This window comes from Amia ocellicauda, chromosome 11, assembly GCF_036373705.1.
Source record: "Amia ocellicauda isolate fAmiCal2 chromosome 11, fAmiCal2.hap1, whole genome shotgun sequence".
In the NCBI taxonomy this organism is placed as follows: Eukaryota; Metazoa; Chordata; class Actinopteri; order Amiiformes; family Amiidae; genus Amia; species Amia ocellicauda.
In genome coordinates this window covers 35,193,124-35,216,703 of record NC_089860.1, presented here as the reverse complement: position 1 = coordinate 35,216,703, position 23,580 = coordinate 35,193,124, and the positions used below count along the sequence as shown (strand labels likewise).

At 48.5% G+C, this 23,580-nt stretch overlaps 3 protein-coding genes across 4 annotated transcripts; all 3 read right to left on the bottom strand.

Annotated features, from left to right (window-relative positions):
• Positions 1 to 1,186: 1,186 nt before the first annotated feature.
• gpn2 (GPN-loop GTPase 2) lies at positions 1,187 to 4,947 on the bottom strand. Its single transcript, XM_066717676.1, has 6 exons — positions 4,758 to 4,947; positions 3,793 to 4,300; positions 2,506 to 2,662; positions 2,200 to 2,360; positions 1,984 to 2,114; positions 1,187 to 1,730 (listed from the first exon to the last, which is right to left on the bottom strand). Exons 2-6 carry the CDS (start codon positions 4,219 to 4,221, stop codon positions 1,658 to 1,660), a joined length of 951 nt encoding a protein of 316 aa, XP_066573773.1. The 5' UTR covers positions 4,222 to 4,300; positions 4,758 to 4,947; the 3' UTR covers positions 1,187 to 1,657.
• A 358-nt stretch (positions 4,948 to 5,305) lies between these two features.
• Positions 5,306 to 9,805, bottom strand: gpatch3 (G patch domain containing 3). The gene is made up of 7 exons (XM_066717674.1): positions 9,355 to 9,805; positions 8,224 to 8,666; positions 7,619 to 7,793; positions 7,349 to 7,408; positions 7,131 to 7,252; positions 6,904 to 7,031; positions 5,306 to 6,794 (listed from the first exon to the last, which is right to left on the bottom strand). Exons 1-7 carry the CDS (start codon positions 9,779 to 9,781, stop codon positions 6,620 to 6,622), a joined length of 1,530 nt encoding a protein of 509 aa, XP_066573771.1. The 5' UTR covers positions 9,782 to 9,805; the 3' UTR covers positions 5,306 to 6,619.
• Positions 9,806 to 11,880: 2,075 nt separating this feature from the next.
• nudc (nudC nuclear distribution protein) lies at positions 11,881 to 19,310 on the bottom strand. 2 transcript variants are annotated; one of them, XM_066717672.1, is made up of 9 exons: positions 19,126 to 19,310; positions 17,603 to 17,680; positions 16,508 to 16,723; positions 15,982 to 16,101; positions 15,757 to 15,870; positions 15,198 to 15,392; positions 14,765 to 14,848; positions 14,380 to 14,498; positions 11,881 to 12,205 (listed from the first exon to the last, which is right to left on the bottom strand). In XM_066717672.1, exons 1-9 carry the CDS (start codon positions 19,198 to 19,200, stop codon positions 12,154 to 12,156), a joined length of 1,053 nt encoding a protein of 350 aa, XP_066573769.1. In that variant the 5' UTR covers positions 19,201 to 19,310; the 3' UTR covers positions 11,881 to 12,153. The 2 variants fall into 2 exon arrangements, with proteins under 2 accessions (XP_066573769.1, XP_066573770.1); XM_066717673.1 differs by having other exon boundaries at positions 15,982 to 16,062; positions 19,126 to 19,308.
• Positions 19,311 to 23,580: the final 4,270 nt, after the last annotated feature.

The following is a 23,580-nucleotide window of genomic DNA, read 5'->3' as shown; positions in this document are numbered from 1 at the left end:
TTTCCCGACGTTGCTCTCCAGAAAAACAGCAAGTCAACCACATCGATCTGAAATCAAAATAGAGCCCTGCATACACAGAGTGCGTCTCAGAGCCGACACGCGACATACAAATGACTAAACAACACCTTTACATGCTACATTTGAATCTAGAGGTAGACTGAGCCAGAGACGGGTTTTTAAAAGTGGACGAGGCAGAGGTGTCCCTCTTGTCTCTTGGGGAGAGGTCTGGAGATCATGAGCAGGGAGAAGAAAGGCAGGAGAACCGAGAAGAAGGCACAGAGAGTCTGCCACAACTCGCACTTTACTCAAACATGAACTGTACTCTCCTCGGGACAGGTAACCATGAACAGAAACAGGGCTGACGTAATTTGGGATCTTAGTGTGTGTTTATCACCGAGCATCAGCAGATGCCGGTGTGGGACTACTGTTTTCGGCCTGGCATCTTTTCCTCCAGAAGATTCGGAGAAGCCGGCCAGACGATGCGGCGCAGCCCCCCCGATTGCCCACAGACCCGCTCCCCCCCCCCCCCCCCCCCGTGTAATTTATTGCTGCCCCTCGGTAAAAACACGCCGAGGCAGCTGACACGGCTCCTGCACTCCGGCGGCGTGTTTGCTGAGCACGCAGACGCCCCCGGCCGGCCCTCTGATCTCTGTGTGGTTTTCCTAATGAAGAAATTTTCGAACCCCAGTGAGACATTGCTCTCAGCTGAGCACACTCCCCTCCCTCAGCACCCCCCCCCATTCTCCGTGCCACCCACCCCACCGACCCGCCCCAGCCCCCCCAGGCACACATATGCACCCTGTCTCACCGCCACCTGGCTCCACTCACAGAACCTCCCACCCACAGCAGCCCCCATTTTCCTACACTAGACCTGTGCACACGTGTAGCTGGGGGACGAGTTGTGCCTCTCTGAGCATTACACAACACCACAGCGCTCTCCTCACAGACTACACAATCAGCTACACACTGACTCGGCGACCGGCCCCAAGCTCCGCAATGGGTCAATATCGAAAGAGACCCGAACCTTCTCCGAGGCCCGGGGCGTGTCGGCACTACTGAGACCAGCCACAACTCAGCCATGGAGGACAGCTGGACGGACAAGGCGTTCACGGTCCTGGACGCCACCCTGTGACTTGACAGGGGATTGAGAGGAGTCGAGAAAGACAAACAAGGCCAACGCACTCGGCACGGCAGAGATCCATGTTTTATAAAAGTCAGCGAACGACAAACAGACAAAAATAAACAAAAGTCAGAGCACAGTGTTCATGGTTTTGTTATATGCTTACATCGCACACCATCGCACTTTCTGTTCAGTCTAAACAGAGCTGTGGAAAGAGCACTTCTCATCCATATTTTCCCTCAGTTTTATTGAAATTCAGTCCCAGGGCAGATCGTTGATGTTATTATTCATCAGAAGCAGCCAGTGTCCCTCTGGGCGAGGCGTGTCCTCGTGTCCTGTCGTGTGTTTGTGTGTCTGTGTGTGTGTTTATGCGTGAGCTCTAGCCCAGGTCAGGCCAGCGCAGGCGTGTCTCTGTGAACGTGTTCGTGTGTCCGTCTGCGGGTCCGTGTGTGGGGGTCTGTGCTCGAGTCCAGTCCAGACCAGCGCAGGGATGTTGTGGCTGTGTGACCGGAGTGGGAGGTCTGCCCGAGACCGTGGCTATAGATCCATTACCTCGTCCCCCACCGTCTTCTCACCCGGATGTAGGTACTTCTCCTGCACGGCCAGCGTCCTGCAGTCAGAGTTAAAGAAACAGGGCCAGGGTGTGGACACAAGGGAGGAGGCTCTCCAACCACACACACACACAGACACACACACAGACACACACACAATCACAGACACACACACAATCACAGACACACACACACACACACAGACACACACACACAATCACAGACACACAAACAATCACAGACACAGACACACAGACACACACACAGACACACACCAGAGGAAACAGAGACACAAGAGGAGGCAAAGGATACGAGCTGAAGTGGAAGTCAGCCCCGACTGCTGCGGACATCATGGCCTCCAGGCTGCGCTGCTCCAGGTCCCCGAAGCAGTAGCCATTGGCCTTGTCCACCACCCTCATCACCTGCGCCATGCTCTGCTTGTCCTGGAGAGACAGGGAGAGAGAGAGAATGAGGGAGAGAGGGAGAGGTAGAGAGAGAGAGAGGGAGAGTGGGGAAGCAAGAGCCCACCTGGACGTTCAGAGGCACAAAGGAGACCAGGCTGTAGTCCTCGATGAGCTCTATCAGCTTCTCGTTGAGCCTTGCAAACTTTTTGAAAAACGGGTCAGCGCCTAGGTGTCCCAGCAGGTAGGACAGGTCGAGCACCTCGGTATAGAAGTCGAGGTTGAAGGCTGTGGCACGGGGGGAGAGGAGGACACAGGTCAGTACCGACAACCAACAAGAAAAACCTTCTGATACAATACAGCCCGTCTAGAAAAGGGACAGAGGACTACTAGGACCCCCCACCCAGGCCAAAGACGATTCTGCCTCTCTCACCCAGTCTCCCGAACTGCTCGACCAGGTCCATCTTGGACAGGACGTTGACGTGGGGCAGCTCCACGTGCAGCATGGTGGACAGGGAGGTGCACAGTACGGAGATGAACTTGGCCGGGTCGGCACAGTAGTGGGAATCCACCAGGTGCACGGCGGTCAACTGCAAGCAGAGGAGACACTCAGGACGGCTTCCTCAACACAAACTGATCAACACACACAATGTTACAACAAACAGCCCAATAATGAGACCTTAACAACTTACACCCATAAATACATGCATACATACACACATGCACTTGAGTTTCTATAATACCACACAATTAATCGGCTCCACACTTCAAGAAAGATATCGCTGCTCTAGAGGCAGTTCAGAGGAGAGCAACCAGACTTATTCCAGGTCTGAAGGGAATGTCCTACTGAGAGACAGAGGACCTGAACCTTTTCACCCTGGAACAGAGGAGACTACGTGGGGACTTGATCCAAGTCTTCAAAATCATGAAGGGCATCGACCACATCAAACCAGAGGAGCTTTTCCAGATCAGCAGGGACACACGCACCCGGGGACAAATGGAAATTGGGCTTCAAGGCATTCGAGACAGAAAACAGGAGACACTTCTTCACACAGAGAGGCGTCACAATCTGAACAAACTCCCCAGCGATGCGGCTGAAGAGACAATTTGGGAACATTCAAAAATAGACTGGATAGGATCCTTGATCACTTAGTTATTAATGGACACCAAACGAGCACGATGGGGCAAATGGCTCCTCTTGATTGGACACTTTCTTATGTTCTTAAAACATAATCCATGCTTGTTAAATGAACACTCACTGCCTTGCAATGAGAGGCTTCAATCTAAATCAATCAGGCTGCCTTTCAAACTGATTCTGCTTGACTTGGTCTGGAATCGCTGCAGGCCGACTGTGACCCAGGACATGGAAACCAGCTCACAGCACAAACCAGCTCTCCTGTGTGGACGCCACAGTCCCTGGCTGACCTCTTGGTTGCTAATTAGGCTAAGCATCCCGTCTGACCTATCGAATGTGTCAATTTGTGTCACAGCTGCTGGACTTCACACTGCGGCCCACTGGAGCTGTTTGCTGTTATGCCCCAGAGCTCTGGAATGCAGATCCTTGTGTAATCAGAGAATCTTCAAATGCACTCCGATTGTGTGTGTTTATTGTGTCATGTCGCATGGTATAATGTTCTTGAGACATGAAAACTACAGCTTGCGAGTTCCCACTGAGAATAGAAAAAACGAATCAAGCGGGGCCTGGGGACAGGAGACCTACCCGAAAGTTCCACTTCGCCAGCTGGGCAAAGATGTTCTTGACGCAGCTCTGGTGGGTGTACAGCTCCACCTGGCCGGGGCAGTCGAACAGGAAGTAGCAGTCCCCGAGCGACCGCAGCTTGGCCTCCAGCCAGTCGAGGTTGGCCTCCAGGTACTCCATGCAGTAGATGAGGCCGCCGTTGGGCCCCAGTTTCAGGCTGTCCATCACGTCGTCCAGCGTGATCAGCTCGCCGACGTCCACGGCGCAGGGGTAGGGCAGGCCTTCATTGGCCGGGTCCAGGTTGACCACCACCACCTTGCGGCCCAGCTGGCCGAGGAACTCCTGCATGCCCCGGCAGTAGGTGGTCTTGCCCGAGCCGGGGGGTCCGATCACCACCTGGCCGAATTGCAGAGAGCGGGCGGGGCCGGACGGTGTGCTCTGGTTGGACATGACGCCTCACCGGTTCACATCACGGACACGTCTGGAATGGGTCGACACCACAGGACTGGGGATTACAGCTTCAGAGAAACTGGAGAGATTGGGGATAAGAACAACAGGAATAAACTGGATGAAAACAGTTTTAGAAAGCCACCCATTCCAGGCTCATAAAATATGCACAACACCCCCCAGAGCAAAACACACTAGCCACCCACACAACATGAGAAACATATAAAGTAGGCCTGATCACTCATCTGAACCTCAGTTTCCAGATACTTCCTTGTGTGTGCATCACATGGCTGAGGCTTACATCGGGCACTATGCTCATGTTCATGGGTTTCTTCTGAATAATGTGCTATGAAATAAAAACTGAACATTTTTGTGTCGCAGATGAGAACGAGTTAGTCAGAATTGGGGTTGTTCCTGCCCATTTCATGAAAATCGTGCCGGATCCTGACCGGTTATATTACAGCACCGCGCAGTGGAGCGCACGGATACAATGTTGCCGGGCTGTAGCGCACACTGGCTAGTGAACAGTGAACACCCACCGCGGCTGTCAAATGTCTGGCTCTGATCCACACACAGCCTCTGTCAGCCGGCATGTGTCCACGTCTCCACCTTATTTATAACTCGGATCTGGTGTCGTCTCTATTGGCCGTCTGTTGCGCAGCGGCGTTTCTCTGTGACGCTGCTCTGCTCGGACCCGCTCCTCACTGCGCGCCGCACCGGAAGGCGGAAGTCGGTGTCGCTCTTCAGACCCGTCCGGCCCGGAAACACGGCGCCGAGTTCCTGGTTCCGGCAGAGGAAGCGCTTCCCTATTCGCAGCGCTCGTTGTGCAAATGACGTTAAAAAATAAACACATATATGAATATTTCCTAGGATTCGCTGCTCATTAAGAAGGGTTCAATGTATTGCTATTCTTTGTTTGGTAACACTGTAACATATTGTATTGTTCATGAAAGTGTAACAGAATCAGTGGGGCTGCCCTCCCTGTCCGTCATAAACAATCCCTCAGCGGTGGATAGTGGACAACAGCGAACTGCCAGCACTGATAAGAGCCCAACAAGAGGTGTGTACAAATGACAATAATGCGCAGTCATAGTAAAGTATTTATTGAAATCATCCTGTATCAAAAACTCCCAATGGTAATAAATGTTTGACATTTTCAGCACACTTGACAGTGGGGCGCTGTAATATACAGCAAATAACCCGTGAACATCATTCTACAGTACATCTGAAACAAACATTTTACCCCCCTTTAGAGGGAAATACAAATAGGACTGAAAAGTAATAAAATAACAATAGAAAGTTTGCATAGCTTGGTCCTATGGCTATCAGAAGACTCATAGTAGTTACGCAGAGAAACAAACTTTATTTTCCATTTTTTCTTGTTGACAAGACGGACTAAAAATAAATAAAACGCACCCACCCATGCACACACACAGACACACAGTCACACACACACACCCACACAGACACAGACACACAGTCACAGTCACACACACACACACACACACACAGTCACACACACACACACACACACACAGTCACACACACACACAGTCACACACACACACCCACACAGACACAGACACACAGTCACAGTCACACACACACACACACACAGTCACACACACAGACACACAGTCACACACACACACCCACACAGACACAGACACACAGTCACAGTCACACACACACACACACACACACACACAGTCACACACACACACAGTCACACACACACACAGTCACACACACACCCACACAGACACAGACACACAGTCACAGTCACACACACACACACACACAGTCACACACACAGACACACAGTCACAGTCACACACACACCCACAGTCACACACACACACACACAGACACACAGTCACACACACACACACACACACACAGTCACAGTCACACACACACACACACACAGTCACACAGTCACACAGTCACAGTCACACACACACACACACACAGTCACACACACAGACACACAGTCACACACACACACCCACACAGACACAGACACACAGTCACAGTCACACACACACACACACACACACACACAGTCACACACACACACAGTCACACACACACACAGTCACACACACACCCACACAGACACAGACACACAGTCACAGTCACACACACACACACACACAGTCACACACACAGACACACAGTCACAGTCACACACACACCCACAGTCACACACACACACACACAGACACACAGTCACACACACACACACACACACACAGTCACAGTCACACACACACACACACACAGTCACACAGTCACACACCCACACAGTCACAGTCACACACACCCACACACACACACACACAGTCACACACACACACAGTCAGCTCCAGCACAACGTGCAGAGGATCCTGCTGAGTGTCTATCTTCTGCCCCCTGGCTGCCAGTGCCGGTACTTCATGCTGGTGGTTTGCTGTCTCCTCAACAGGGAGTCCCCGGAGTCCTCCTCCCTGGGCTGGTCGTACACCGTGGAGATGAGGAAGTCGGGACGAGGCTTCTTCACCGGGAGGAACGAGCTGATCTTCTCCCCGTGGTACCTGGGAGGGGAGGGGAGAGAGTGAGTGAGTGAGTGCGGGAAAGAACAAGGGAGGGCGAGAGAGCGAGCAAAAGGGGAAACGAGAGCAGGAGACGGGCCGGCATACTCACCCGAATCCCCTCTTGCAGTTGGGGTGCTGGCCCTCGCTCTCCAGGGCCTCCGCTATCCCGGGCCGGCTGTGGCCAAGCCCCTGACCCTCCCTCCAGCCCTGCTGCTCCATCAGCCGTCGGCCGACCCCCTGCACAGAAACACCGCAGAGTCAGACGTGTGCCATCCAGTCTCACCGCAGAGATACCGACGACGAACAGAAACCCAACACTTTCTTCATCGACCTCACCTTGGTGAACTTCTCGAAGCCGCCGATGCGTGGGCCCAGCAAAGACCCCGACTCCAGCCCGGCCCGCAGCCTCTGCTCGTGGCGCATGCGGATGTAATCACGCGCGTCTTTATCGCCCCCATCTGAAGAGGAGGAGAGGGACCGGTTGTGAGCACGGGACTCGCAGCGTCCGACAGAGTTTAAACGGCAAGAGGGACTTGAAAAAGCAGCCGACGTACCTTTGTCGTAGTAGACGCTCATATCCACGTCCCAGTCGTCCGACGTCTGCTCGTCGAAATCTGTCAACAGCAGGGACACGTGGTCAGGACAGAAAACCCGCGAGTGAGGTGCATATAAACCCCAGTGCGTCCCTGTGCCGCCAAAACCATTTAGCGATCTCTCCGTTCACCGTCGGTGCGTCACACTGAACATCACTTTCCAAAGCCGGTGCTGGACTTACTAACGAGTCACGGCTGTGCATCTATGGAGTAACAATCACTGTGCCGTACCTCCCTGCTCCTCCTTCCAGTACTGCGCGTCGGTGTAGAAGACCAGGCCCGAGCCGCCCTTCTCCCACTTGAGCTCGATCCGCTCCTCGAACAGCCGCTCCTCGCAGCGGTCCTGCCGCGTCACGTCCTCGCTCAGGGCCTCGTGTCGCTCCCACTCCTCACACGTGTCATCGTCCTGATCGGGGCGCAGAGCACGGAGACGGACATGCGTGTCACAAACAGCTGGCCTTCCTGTCCCCGAGCACCAACACTGGTTCCCTCCGATTTATTTTAATTAGGTGTCAAATGGTTTTAAACTGCTGACTGCTGATGAACACACACAGACATCAATTATTGCCCCACCCCAGGGTATTGCTGACATGGTTATGGATGTTGGGCGACGCTGATCTGACCACAAATCTAGTCCTGCACTAAAGATTACGATGTCAGGGAGATGATTGTGCACTTAATAATCATTCAAAATGGAACTCCCCAATATGAAAACGAGAGCAGACACAGGACAACACCACAAACAGTAGAGAACAGACCAAAGGACATCATCACGCCTTCAAAATCAATAAACAATATGGAAAACTAATAAAAGAGACGTCCCCGCAGATACTCACATCGTCCGAGTTGGAGTTGGGCCCATCTCTCTCGCTCACGGGGGTTTCCTGAGCCGGGCCAGACTCTGGGGTCTCCTGGCTGCCCCGTACAGGGCTGCCCTCCCCCGCCCCGGAGAGCTCCACGCCGCCCGCAGTGTACACACTCTCCTGCTGGGGCCTCAGGGTGCACGTGTTGCGGTACTCGAAGGGCACATTGCCGTAGCGGCGCCGGGAGCCCGTCTTGGGGAAGCTGAGGCCCAGTTGGCGGATGAGCCTGGGGGGCAGCCGGCAGGCCTGGATCAGCTGCAGGAAGACGGTGACCGGGGTGCCCACGTTGCCGTTGGGCATCAGGGCCGGGGGGTTCATCTCGGGCAGCGTCTTCAGGTCGCCCTCGGTGAAGCGTTCGCTCGCGGCCACCCGGCGCCGCTGCTGCGCCTTCGTCTTGTAGGGAAACTCGTTCACGTCTGAGCGGCAAGAGAGAAGACAGGCCGTTAATGAAGCATCGTTCTCCTCGTCTGCGCTTTGAAAACCCCTCACGTTGGGAGGACTGGTGAAGGTGCGAGGGCACCTAAGACAGGAGACACTTTTTCACAAGAGGCGTCACAATCTGAACAAACTCCCCAGCGATGTGGCTGAAGAGACAATTTGGGAACATTCAAAAACAGACTGGATAGGATCCTTGATCACTTAGATATTAATGGACACCAAACGAGCAGGATGGGGCCAATGGGCTCCTCTCGACTGGACACTTTCTCATGTTCTTATAGCCTCACACTCATCCCTGGACTTCCCTAGTGGTCACTGCTGTCCTATACGACATAACCTGATGAATACAGTGGTCAAGTATCAAATCAGACCCCAGTAGCACATTTATATAGCGCCTTTCGTGTAGACACATCACAACGGGATGTTTGACACTCATTTGTTTTAGTCATGGACAGAACTCATGCTGATGGTTTAATTTGCAGCGGGACAGGTCACTGCAGCAGCCGGACTGGCACAGCATCAGCACTGAACCCCAGCCGCATCAGTCCGATGAAAACTGCTCTTGCGTCTCAGGAATCACTAAGTTGACCCTGTCTCCGGTACCGGTTCATTACTCCCGGTCCTGAATGGGCCTGTCTCTGCCTGTCTGTCTCTCTCTCTCCATACCCGACTGATCCGACACGCTGATCTTCCGAATCACACAGCGGCTGCCGAGCCAGCTCCCGTCCGCGTCCACCCACTGGTTCCCGGCGTACATCTTCACCAAACGGTCCGCTTCCCCTGCCCGGACGGCCACCACGCAACAGCGGGTCTCTTGGCTGCTCGGAGGGGCGACTCGCTCGGTGGAGCCCTCCGTCCCCGAGCTCCCTCCCCCGGCGTCATGGCTCTGCGGACACCCGGGCGGCTCCCTGGACTGTCCCCTCTGCGGCACAGTGTCCCCGGGGGCTCGGAGCACTTCGGGCCGGTGTCGGTAGTGGAAACACACGAACCCGCCCCCCTCGATGAACTGGCTGAAATAGTTCCGCAGGTCCGAGGAGCGGAATTGGGCCGGGATGTTGCTCACCGCGATGTAAACAACACCAGCGTCCGCCATGTTTCTGGAGACGTCAACGTCACATTACGTAAGAAGTGACGTCAGAATTTAAAATAACTTTATTGTAAATACAAAGCAACGAACAGTCAGACGTCTCCAATAGGTGGCGTGAACACCCTCCTTTAGATCAAACTTGCATGGGCTCTCACACAGTAGAGCTTTTATCTGTTCATGGCTGTACACATGACACATACTTTAGCTGCCTACAATCAACACAACTGACTCTTAAGGCATCTATTTATTGGGAAGTTGTGAACTATGTAAACAAAGTATGACAAGTACACAAGTTGTAATATCTCTATGCGTTAGGAACACACCCTCAGACTCTTACAGATCAAGTTGGTTGTCACAATTTCCCATCAATGAATCCCTAGACACAGGTGTGGTGAAAATACAGGTAAACCTCGGCATTACTTCAGATCACAGCTGTACCACGGAAAGTAGCCGAATAGAAATGCAGCCAACAGAAACCAACCCATGTACCACTCAAATATCACAAAAGCCCCCTAACCTAGTCGAACTATTAAGGCACAAAATAAGTGAACAAAAGAAAAACAATGCAAACCACAAAACTCAACACAATAAGTCAGTTATAATAAACCAAAACACTTAAAATACTGTACATTCAGAAAACTACAATACCAGATCGATCTTGAGATAAAAACTGTAATGAAAGTGCAACACATTTAAATAATACAAATCCTATGTATAAATACACATTTGTTACATATGAGACTATATTCCCCTATGATGTAACCTATATAAGCCAGAGCAAGGGAGAACAGCACAGTGAATTTGACACCTCATGAAAAAGTCAGAACAGATCAGAAACAAACCAAAGGGCTCACTCTGATTGTCCAGGGAAGTCGGGCCAGTTCTGTATGAATCAGAACCACTTGAGCAGTGATGTGATGACCCAGGTGTTTGTTCATAACTTGGTTCTCAAATAGACCATCCATATAGCATCTGAGGAATGTAGGCCTCGATGGTTCAAAGTGACTTAGGACAAGGTTGTTCTCCTATAGCGTTTATTAGTGAGAGGTTTGTCTTTGGACACTACATGAGTGGAAAGTTTGTTCATTGAAAGTACTGACTCAGAGAGAGGGCTGTTAACAACTGAAATAGCTCAAGAGCTTCTAGTCCAGTGGTTCTGAAAATCCAGAGGAAAATATACAGATTCTGACATGAAATTAGAACTGAAGCGTAATGAAGCGTGAAGCGTGAGGTAATATAACATCCACACTGTGCTAGGTCCCCACAGAGCATCAGAAAGCATTGTCTTTAGTACAAATGAATCCCCTGCGGTTATTGGTATTCTCCCTCTTTGCAAAACTCAGAAGCTCCAGTGAGGCGAACCCTGTCCCGACGTGAGCCACGTTCACACCGACACCGATCGCCCCCGATGCTGTTTTTCACAAAACTGAGTCAGGACGTTCAACAGGTCAACGGACTTTGAAATCTGATACCACCGTTATATGGTGACACTGCTTTTTTTTTTTTAAAGAAAAAGATAAAAAGCAAAACAAAGGATTTCGTTCAAGGTCATTTTTTTTTTTCTCAACAAAGTCATGACGGAGACTTAAAAATAAAAAATAAAAGCATGTAACTATGCATTGTCTTTCACAAAGGCATTCAAACAAACATTGTGACTGAAACATTTTATTTTTGTAACCATTTAATTCAACAATCCTTAATATAGTGGATTATGTTAACAGTTGTGGACAATGCACTTACTGATCAAAGTGTAATATTGTCTTCGTTTATAGTTACCAGCAGAGCAAGGATAATTCCCAATCAATCTTTATTTTGAAGGTAGAAGGGTAATTAAAATAAACTAGTAGAGATGAGCCGAGGTATTTCAGTCCTTTGAAACCATTCAGTCAGTCCTTCAGGTGCACAATATGATGTAGCAAGACGAGGTCAATAACCTGGAGAGAGATTACCTGCTTCTCTGGCCTTCACCCCAGCTTTATGATGGAACAGACAGAAGAGAGACGCACTCACACTCTCACACACGAGGCGGCGGTGATATAATCCGTCATCCAGACCCACCAGACCACAGCACAGCAAGAGACCGCCACACAACGAGGCGACGTCAGTGAGGTTTGAAAACGGCTTTATTTAAAAAACAAACACACACACAAACCTTTGCATTGGTAACGTCAGATCGGGAACATTAACAGAACCGGTTAAATAAGAATGATAAAAAAAAAAAAAAAAAGTTGAACCTAGGGATGTGGGACAAAATGGGCAGACAAAAGAAACCGCACACTACAGGCGAAGAGAGAGTCTGCATTGGTAGTTGATGAACATTTTCCTAAGGTCTGACACACAACCGTCGAGACAGAGGAGCGGTTCCTGACGAGAGGCACTCAGCTGAACTTGGCTTTGGAGAAATCCATCTCTGGGTGCTGGGCCATAAACCTGGAGAGATACGAGACGAAACGGTGCCATTAAAACAGCCATTAACCGCACAGATGGTTCATTAAACAAACAACACAACGACCACAAAAGCTATTTATTTTCCAGATCGAGTCAGTGTGTTTGACTTTTGAGGGGAAGTGCCCTCCTGACCGAGTCCGTCAACTGACATTTTTGTCCCCATTGACAAAGCTCCTGTCCGCTCACGTCAGCCACATCGTGGGCGAGTCAAGGCCCTGTGGAGCAACACTCATTAATTATTAGACCGCCGGGGAAACGAGAGTTCAGATGTTACACGTCACTCCAGGAATGTATATCAATCATATACTGTACCGAGAGGGTAAGGGAAACTCACGTTCACCCAGAACACAAGCACAAACATTTCAACGAGGGTATTTTTGGTTCTCGGGTGATAAACAACTGAAAAGGTTTACTACACACTCACAAATCTAATTGTATATTTTTTTTTACAACAAGCAATAATGTTAATGGCTCCTCTAATAAAAGGACAGCTGGCACCAGCTACTCGAATAAGATTTAAATTTGTCTTAAAGGAACAGAAGAACGGGGCGGGCGCAGGGCTCGTACTCAGGACAATCGCACGACAGCACGGCATGGGTTTGTGTAGTTTTACATCGAAAGGCCGACGCCAACAGTGTTGAAGTGGATTTAATGCTTCTGTATGTAGACTTGTCGAATGCCAGCCGTTTTAATAACACAGATTCGCACGTCCCTGAGGAAGCGCTGCTCTGTTGAGCCTCTGTTGTGGTAATTAATGTGTAATCTACGAAAGATGGCTCTTAATTCTCCACACCATTCTTTAAAAATCGGCTACATCAGAGGCACGTTATTCACTAAACCGTGTCGCTCCTTCTGTGCGAGGCAGGACGTGTCGTAATACTGATGAGATCTGGGCTTCCGTGACGTGCAAGGAACGGAGGTGTTTGCCGTCACCGCCGAATCAGCTACTCACCGGCAGATACCGCGAACAAGCAAGAACTGCCCTCCCGTGCTTCTCTAAACAGTTAATTGGCACTATCCTTTGTGGTGAATACGTGCCCCTTTAACGCACACATGCAACGAGGTCCCTTGGGTGTGAATCGTGCGAATACGTTGCCTGCCAGAAGAGCAGAATTCACAACTCTCTCTCCAAGGTGTTTGTTGTTGTTGTTGTTGTCACCGCTCCACCAATCCTAGCCGGGGTGCGAGGCAAACCCTGGAGGTCGGCCAGTCAGCCAGGCCGTGAAAGTGAATCAAGGCCACGGGGTTTACGGCTCCACTGATAAGCTGCCGTCCTCCGTGTCCGTCTCAAGCTGCTCTCTCCACGATAAACACAGCCCTTATCAGTGGAGTTATGGCTCTGTAAACTTTTACTGGGCGTAAAACATTACAGTGCGGCTTTCACAGGCAACTGTTCAACCGTGCACATCGCTGAAGATTAACCGGGGCCTCCTGTGACCTAACGTGACTCCATACGGTGAGTCAAGCACACGCTCCCATTTGGTTTGGGAATTTGGGCAAGATCTGTGGGCGTCTTTGGCTTCCTTTCTGTATTTGTTTAAACTTAATACTGAAAATGAACTAAAAACACAGAAGGGACAAGGATAGTAACTTCTGTTCTGCCACAGGGTGCCCAACTGATGCTCTTTTCCAGAACGGCTCCAGTAGAAACGCTGCCACTATCCAAAGCCTCCACCCGGGCTAGTGTACACAGCTGTCAATACCCGCCGCATGGTGAACGAGGTGACCTCCGGGCTCTCGGTGCTCCTCCACTAGCTGGTACAGTAAGCACATAATCATTTTATTGCAATAATTTACCTTCCTCACCTGACCTTGACTGCGTAACTGCAGGAACCAGACCGGAGAAGATACTATTTTTTTGGCCCTTCTCCAGCATCGTAAAAGGGTTTTTTTAGGATGAAAAGGCCACCAGGATCCAGTGGTTATAGAAAATAAGACTCGTAAAAGAAATGCACAATAAAAGAAAACAACCTAAACAGCCATAAAACAGGGAGAGCATGCAGCCACTCCTGGGTGAACTGAAGTAGCCCCGGCGAATGAAGGTGTCATTGCGATTTAAGGTGTATTTACACCAGCTATACGGTTTATCATCGGATTACATCGTCGGTGTGAGGGTCACTTTGGGTCAGTGGCTCCCAGGAGCAGCTTCGTCTTACTTCTTCAGAATGTCTTGTTTCTTCTGCTCATCGGAGGTGGGCAGGCCCATGGACTTCTGCCTCTGGTCATACATCATCTTCTCCACCATGCTGCGCGTCTCCCCGTCCAAATCAGACAGCTGGGCGCAAGACAGGGGCCACGGAGAGAGAGAGAGAGAGAGAGAGAGAGAAATCGACGGTTACTCGAGGTTAGGACTTTATATCATTGAGTCATGTGGTACTATAGCAATGATGCCGAGTGCAAACGATTCTGGGAGTTAGTGTCTGGATTTGGGCTTGCAGGACGTTCTCCAGCTAGTGACACCAAATCAGTAGTCTGTGACACAGCATCTCTCTCTCCTACAGAAAGGATAGAAACATAGCTGTGCTGCTCAGTTCGTGTTACCTTGGAGTTCTCGGGGCAGATCTTCTTGGTGTTGAGCTCCGGGTCGGTGGTGATGATCTTGCTCCACCACTCCATCTTGTTAATCTAAACACCAAACGCACATTTTAGGCCACACGGGTCGCTGAACGCCAGCGGAAGCCCTGCCTCTCCATCCACAACTTCAGGAGATACGAATCTGCATTGCCCTGATCCCCGGAGATGACACACACAAGACTAACCGAGTAGCTATGTAACGGCCAACAGACAGGAAGAACCGCAGGAATGAACCACAGACGGAGACAGATTGATAAAATATTACATTTCCAGAAAAGGCTAATAATAATGTGATAATGTTACTGAGTGGATGCAATCTTTTTATTTATAGATTATAAATCCTCAGAGGATTGACTTGTACAATCTCCTCTTTTGGTCCCAGTGCTGAAGACCACCCTACCTTCTCCAGGTGGACGGTGACCACCTTGCCGTCCTCGATGAGCCAGGAGCTCTCCTCCACCTTCACCTCGTTGTACAGTTCGGCGTCGATGACCGGCGGGTGGCCCTTCAGGCCCACCTTGAGGTGCCGCCTCTGCACGTCCACCACCACGTCCTTGCCTTTCATGCGGAACTGCACATCGAAGGGCACCAGCAGCTGTGGGGACGGGGGAGAGGGACGGACAGGTTTAAAACCCGAGAGGAGACACCTCTGCACACAGTCTGATGTATCTTTTTCACCCTGGAACAGAGGACACTACGTGGGGACTTGATCCAAGTCTTCAAAATCATAAAAAAGGCATCGACCACATCAAACCAGAGGAGCTTTTCCAGATCAGCAGGATCAATTTGGGATCATTCAAAAACAGACTGGGTAGGATTAATGGACATCAAACGAGCACGATGGGGCGATTGGCCTCCTTTCGATTGGACACTTTCTTATGTTATATTCAGCTGAAAATATATTTTGCTAACAAGCTAATACAGCTCCTTATAATCAATAATATCCCCAGGTAACTCACATCCACTTCGGACAGAGACTGCGTCCACCTGTAGTTCGGAAGGTCGGCTCCGTTGCCCCCGTTGGGCTTCAGCTTGCCTTTGTCCTTCTCGTCCTCCTCCCCTTCCGACTCGGACTGGAACGCACAGGACAGAGGAAGAACGCGTTACACAGAGACACAGACACAGAGACGCACAGTTTGGCGAGGGCGTGGAGGTGAAGGAGGGCTTGTGATCTCTGCTCTTACACCCTTGTCCTGCGTCTTCTCAGAGGACATCTCTGTGTTGGGCTGGACGGCAATCTCCTCTTTCTTTGCGTCTTCTTTCTTCTGCAAAATTGAAGAACACATCTTAGAGGTGGATCCACGCTGTGGGACAATCGCACACAATCTGAAATCGTTACATTTGGACTGAAACGACCAGCATGCACCCCGTGCTTAAAAAGGAAGCCACGACAATATCTTGATTCTAAGAACTCATCTTTGTGTCATTTGACGTGTATGTATGTTTGTGCCTGATTGTCTCAAGTTGATACGGGCTTTACTAATGAGTTTTGGCAGTTGATGCGGTTATTGGAGTTACTGTAACATATTTACACATTATCTACTCACACACAATGGTGGCAAAAAGCCCAGGTCTATTATCTTGGGGGAAATTGAAAAAACTGTAATGATGACGAAAGTGCTCGTCTTCCAATCCTGACCCCCAGTGGAAACCCAGGCCCTGTACATCAGCGTCTCTGCCAATTTATAGTCTCCGGCGGCGCTCCGGCACCTGGTTGATCTCCGACTGCAGAAGCTCCGCCTCCTCGTCCGTCAGCTCCTTGATTTTGGGCTCGCTCTCCTCCGCGCTCTTTTTGGCCTTCTTCTTCTCCTGCTCCTCCTCCTCGGCCAGCTTGGCTGCCCGCTGCTCCTTCTCCCGCTTGGCCAGCTTCTCTCGCTGGGCCTTCAGAGCCAGCTGATTGTGGTGCGCGAACGACTCCTTCACCAGCTGCACAGAAACACAGGGACTTCATTCATAAATACACAGAAAGATGTTTAAAAGATTCTGTTCCAGTGCAAAACGTATTCACACTGGAAATGTATTATTTTGTTTTCCAGAGCTATGTTTACGCAGAGACCATATAAAGGATTTAAACGTTTACATTTCCTTTCAGAAACACAGAGAGCACACATTTCACCTTTTCAAGAATGAAGGGACAAAAATAGATCCAATCCCCTGGCTGACCACTTTCTTTATCAACGCTAGATCTATCGTGCAGTGGAAGTGCATGGATTCGGCGCAGACCTGATCCCTACTGTACCGGAGCTGTGACAGATCAATATCAGATAGGTGCATCACAAATAAAAGATGACAGTTCAATGTGCAGCTCCATCACATACTAGTAAACATGTTTTGATCCCTGAACTTTCCCCTCGCACCACCATTTCTGGCCAATTCTTTTTTGTTTAGATCGGGATACTTTCACACTGAAGTAATAGAAAAATAACCAAGGTCAACAAACCAGACTTTGTACTGTAACGCCGACAAACAAGTCACTGGCCAACAGAGGAGAAAACAGCTTCTCACAAACAGCACAACAGTGACACGACCTCGCACTGGGACAAGAGGAGGGCAACCAAACTGGCACTGCCACCGCCACCATAACAAAAACAGACTGGGATTAGAATAATGAATCTAAACGGGTTCACATAGTAGGCCAGAGGTCAGTCGACTCACCGAGGACGGGCTAGGATCGATCATAATTACATATAAAACAGGACAAACAGGCAAACTCGCCCAGAGTCAGGGTTAAAGAACTATATAACCTCAGAACTGGTCTGACATTTTACAGGTTTTCCACAAAGTGACGGTTCGGGTAGGCCTTACCTTCTCCGGTGCCCCCTGCTCTCCTCCGGTGAAGAAATCTGTTTTGCGTCTCAAGAAACTGAAGAAGGTGTTCACCAGCTGCAACACACACACACACACACACACAGCGTTAACAGTGCGTCGCAGTAACTTAATTTAATAAAACTAATAAAGGAAAGTATCTGGATCTATAGCCTAATTACATCTGAAGACTGCGACTTCAATTCTATTATCCCCATAATCGTCTTACAGTAGTTTTGTTGTTTTTATTAATGTTTTTCAAATGAGGATAAAAAGGTTTTTCTCTAAGACACCCAGCTCTCCTTTTCTCCCCTTCAATACGTTAAACGTCCGCCAAGTCACTGTACATTTAGCTGTCTCTATTAATGCCTCAATGGATCCACAATTTATAATACTCTGAAGAGAAAACATCAGTGCCAGTGAGAGGTTTGGAAGTTCTCACAAATCTGATGCGCTGATTTTCTTTCTTCCTGTAATTCTGTTCACATTATTTTAACATTTTATGGGAGAAGGAAAACGTGCTGAGGTGCACAGTATTTGTGCAGAGTTGTGTAGAGCAACAACCTGTGACAGCCATGCTTCCCCTGATGCAAGTTAAATACAACAGAGGATGTTTTACATTGTTTTGTTATAATGGCAACAGTTACACAGTAACTTCCTATGGATTTAACAGATATTCACTGTGCTACACTGCACTGTACTGGGAATGCCTTAGACCAGTGCTCCTCAGTCCTGGTCTGGGCAGAACACTGACCCTGCTGTTCCAACTGAGCACTCAGTTACTTAATTAAAGTCATTTGATTACATTTGAATATGTAAATTGTGTAACTGATAAAAAGTTGGTTCCTTAATAAGATCATTTCTGTCGTGGTATTTCTGTGGTTTGGCGTAGTAAACCACAGGAGAAGTATGTTGAACCCACAGGAGACCACTCTAAACGGTACATTATTGATTTATTTCATTAATACAACAGGGTAAACATGCAGGTTGCAGTGGGGATCAGGCAAATAAGTGGGTTACTGTCAGACACCGCCATCTAAACCAGAGGCTCCCAATCTTTGTCCTGGAGGAGCCCCTACCCTGCTGGTTTCTGTTCCAGCCCAGCTCAACTGCTTAATTGAACCCTCAACTGAACTAATACTTTCCTAAATCAGATTTTAAGCAGTAGGGGTTTCAGTTAAGTATAGAATTGTATAAATAACTTATTAAAGAGCCAACTCTTTAATTACACAATATAAAAAGGTGCAATTAAGTAACAGAAATCCAGCAGGGTAGGGGGTCCTCCAGGCGCAGGGTTGGGGACCCCTGATCTAAAGGCACGGGTGAATGACAGGAGAGGACCACATGGTGGGGATGTGCTACACGTTAAGCCTTTCTCCGCAGAAGAGACCACCCAGATACATGCGCAGGGGTCCCATCATGGCTTTGGAGCAGGGAACACAGATATGCCCCGACACTGATCAAGGATACGGTTCCCATCCCCCATGCTCGACATGCTGCCCCCGGTACGTGTGAGCGATTACCTCCTGCACGCCGCCTTCGTGCTGTTGTGCCATAACCAGCAGCATGCCGTCATACTTCTCCTCTTCCTCGGCCATGGTGAGTGAAAAACCGCCCGAGAACCGAAGCGCGAAGTGCAGTAAATGTGGAGTCACGCTGCCTCCCGCACCGCCGCGCTTCCTGGAAACAAGCACCGCCTCCCGTTACCTGCCGCGCGCGTCACTCGCCACCAATCGGAGGCGAGATTCCTGAGTGACGGGAGGTTCTGTCCAATGGGGAGGCGCAGGCTCCTCGTGACGTCATGCGCAGAGCGTTCCGTTGGTGAAAAGGCGCCGATGGGGGAACAGAGGCGCGAACGGGGTGAGGAATGTCCTGGAAGTGTCTGGAAACCCACCGCATATCTGTATAGAAATTCAATACATTTTAGTTTCTCTTACAAATCAAATGACTCCATTCTATTTTTCATTCCCATTCACATTGTGTCCACCAAATACATTAATATAAGCAAATGTAGGCATAATTATTTACATCATAAAACAGCAAAACCGTGCATTGTGCTGCTATCAGAGTAGATCATATTGCATGCACATATTTTATATTCTTACTGGCATTTAAGGTTTTGTTATCAAGTTAAACCTGCATCAAGCTAGAATTGCAATACCAATGAAAATGAAATCAAAGGCAAGAAAATACATGTACATATCTGGGGGACTGTTCCCTATATCATTGGTGACTCGCATTAATAAACATGAACAGGAAAGCATTGCACTAAAGAGGCCTATCCCTAGTCTTATTTAATTTTCCTACTTGCTTTCGATCCAGATACCAATTTATCAATTGAAACTACAATTTGCAAACACTGCCCCAAGCTGAACGTTGGGAAATTTGGTGGGGAAGTATATTACTGATGCACAGGGTACTGAATGCCATTAGAGGTCTCAGGATTGAGCTTTTTAATACTCAGTAATGGGATGAGCAAGCGAGAGAGAGAGAGAGAGAGAGAGAGAGAGAGAGAGAGAGAGAGAGAGAGAGAGAGAGAGAGAGGAGAGAGAACAAAACATACCCAATTAAATAAAAATAAAACCAATTAAGAAAACATCTATAAGAAAAGGCTGGTGTCCTGAAAGTGATGTCCATGACAAATGTGCCGGACCGTGGTTTAGTGAATCATTGATGTTGTTACAAGGATAGACGTCAGTCTCAAACCAAAGTGCCAACATTTCCTGACCATCTGACCCCACTATCTCTCAGTCAGCAGTCGGTGAGACGGCCTTATTTATTTCGGAGCGTTGTGGCACAGAGGATGCAGTGAGTGCGCAGACCCTTGCGATAAGCAGAAGGTTATGTGGTAAACAGGTCTGTAGACTCTCTGACCCGAGGCTGACTCCATCGATTTCTCCCACCTGTTTTGTATGAAGCCCAGTTCAAAGTCCGACCTATATTTAGCACACGGCAGATGGGCTGAAAAGCAAATTGGATTTTTACCCCCCTCGTCTCAGTTGTCTTAATAGATGTGTGTGTGAGTGGGTGGGTGTTTATTCGCTTTTTTTTATGACAGCGCTACTAAAAAACTGCCATTGTTTTTGATGATCCACAAGTTCCAAACTATCAGAAAGGTCTCCCAAGGTAGCAAGTCTCGCATCGGATGGTGTCAATAAAGAAGCTACAGCAGCTGAAAAACATTTTAAATTAAGGGGAACAGAAACCGATACTGATTTGTTTGCACAAATAGACACGCAGCCCCAGACCTGCATGGATAACAGTGGATTCTATTGTATCAAGTCATATTCAAACTCGCCTCAAAACAAACAGACCCTGCAGTAAAATCCAATGTAATAAAATGAAAGCGTATTAAACCCACAAGGTCAGTTGCTCATTATGCAGTCTGTCCGTTCTGCCTTTGCTACAGGAAACAAGTCAATTCAACTTATGCAGACGCCTGATGTCACTTTTTAAATCACATTTACCTGCTGTTCATTATGATGCTCCCAACTCCGGCTTCTTACCCTGTGTGTGTACTTATTCCTGCGCTATAATGGCCTTCATTGACACTGTATCCGTTCTACTGTTAATTAAGCCCTGCATGTCGCACTGATACAACTATTGCCATGTTTTCTGCTCCTATCTGAACGATACCTTCCGATACCTACCTCACTGTTTAATATTTATTGTAATGTGTGTACTGTGTGTGTACAACTGTAAGTCCCCCTGGGTAATTATTATGATTTGTATTAATGTATTGTATTGACAATTATTATTATTATGATCAAGTGGTAAAGGAAGTATGTAAGGATGGAGAAATGTAATGTGAATTTGAATGCTGATTTTAATTTATGGTAATATTCAAATACGATTATTGCACTTTTTACATGGTTTTACTGTGATTTCCTGTGGCACAAACATGACTACAGTTTACTACACTCTACCATGGTCTAGCATTATACTCATTATTCTCATGGGCCAGTGGAGTTAAACACAGTGAAGGCATGTTGATCCCATATGAAACCAGTGTAAAACTAAAGCACACCCCCAGTAAAACCATGTTTAAATTGCACAAATCCTACCAGGCATGAGGGTAGATTTAACCTGAAAGGCCCGTATCAATTGCCCCGGATTCCAGGGCAGTGTATCCGCACGTCTGCAGTCTGACGAGACACACTGGCAGCGCTGTGCACCAGTTCCTGCCCCCGCTGTCCCCACAGGCTGTCAATAAATCAATCGCCTTATCGGGAGAAGCATTCTGTGCTAGGTACGACACCGATAATAAAAAAATAAACACAGGCCTACATCATTTATGGCTTTCTGTCTGATTTCCAGCTTCCCAACAGGGTGATGTCAGTTGCACTGGTTCACGTATATGACCAGTGTCCTGCCCTGGAAGTGAACAGCTGCTCCCAAAACGTCTCTGTCCCAGTCAGGAGAAAAACTGGTGCCATAGCAGGGCTGGTCATTAGTTCTGAGTCATTATAGGAAAGGCCGCTGGAGGTAGACCTACACTAGAACAGGCCAAGTGAGGTCTGTGTTTGTCAATTGGATGTCCAACTATGAAGCTGTCTTGTCTGTGAAGCCCTGGACCCCCAGGCCAATGGCACACCTGTATGACCTCATCGAGCGCAATCGTTATTCGTAGACATGCTAGTGTGTTGTTTCACAAAAGGGACTCTCTCTGAAGCAACCTCCACTTCTGTCTGCTTATCATTAGCCCAGGATTAATGAATGTCAACGACCTGCAGTTCAACTGACATGTGTGACCCAGATTCGCTATCGGAAACCCCTGCGCTCTTAAGACGAATGTGTGGATATTCGGCACACCATACATGTTAATAATACCGTCAAGTCGGGTATAGCTTTTTGCAAGGACTGTGCAGAATACAGTGTTTCTTCTGAATATTTAAACCGTGTTAAAATGAACACAGAGTGTGAGTTTGTAAATGGGAAAATAAGAAAATGTCTAAAACCTCATTCAGGTGATTTATTAAACTCCCTTCAGGGGATTAAAATAAAAGCACATACATTAAATGAAATGCGTCCACTTTCAGCACCTTCACAACAGAAATTAAGGTATTTATTGATATAAATCAGCTTTTAAAAATACACCACAAAACTTGTGGCAGATACTGAGGTTGTGAGTCTGTGCTGCTGAGTTACACATCTGATGAGAGGCAGCAATAAAATGACACAGAAAAAGTTGATTTAGTGATTCATGTAAATAAATATTGCTCATTACACCATACTTGTCGATCAATCACATATTTCCAGAGTTTGTTGAACACTGTTGACCCTATAAAACTGCTAAGCTTCCAGTTGATTGATCTGAGTAAGGCAGGGCTGTGTAAACTCTCCACTGTCACTTTATTGATTTCCATATTCACAATCAATCATTCGATCAATCCCCAGAACAAAGGAAGGCCCCCCCAAGATGTTTCCACTTGCTTTGATGTACGGTGTCTATTTTATTACCAGGGTACACCAGCAAAGCTTCTGATCTCATCTTCCCATCTTCTCTGCGGCTTTTTTAAACTCCTGGGATCCACTATTGCCATTTTAATATCTTCCCTCTTTCACTGATGCCTCTGTTCTCAGATCCATGTATTTATTTTCCTGTCTGTTGTTCTTCCAAGCACACATCTCCCCGTGCTTTTGATATGCTTATGTGTACATATATAATATTTACTCACCATGATAATAGCGCAAATAGGTCATATAATGCATGTCGTTTCTCTCTCCCCCTCTCTCTCAGTATAAATCAGTCCATATGATGTTGTGCTTGATTGCCGCAGGCCTGCAGGGTTTAGTGTGAGAAGCTGCTGAAACCCCCCAGGTTGACCGTTGCTCGGTCAAGGCCGGCGGGCAGCTGAGTGCGGACACAGGCTGCGCTGTTTGCCTTGGCTCGCTCCCAACTCATTAGGTGTTAGCTGGGTGCGATAGTGGCAATATTCTGTCTGCTTGATTGCCCCCGCAGTCCTTGGTAGCTTGGT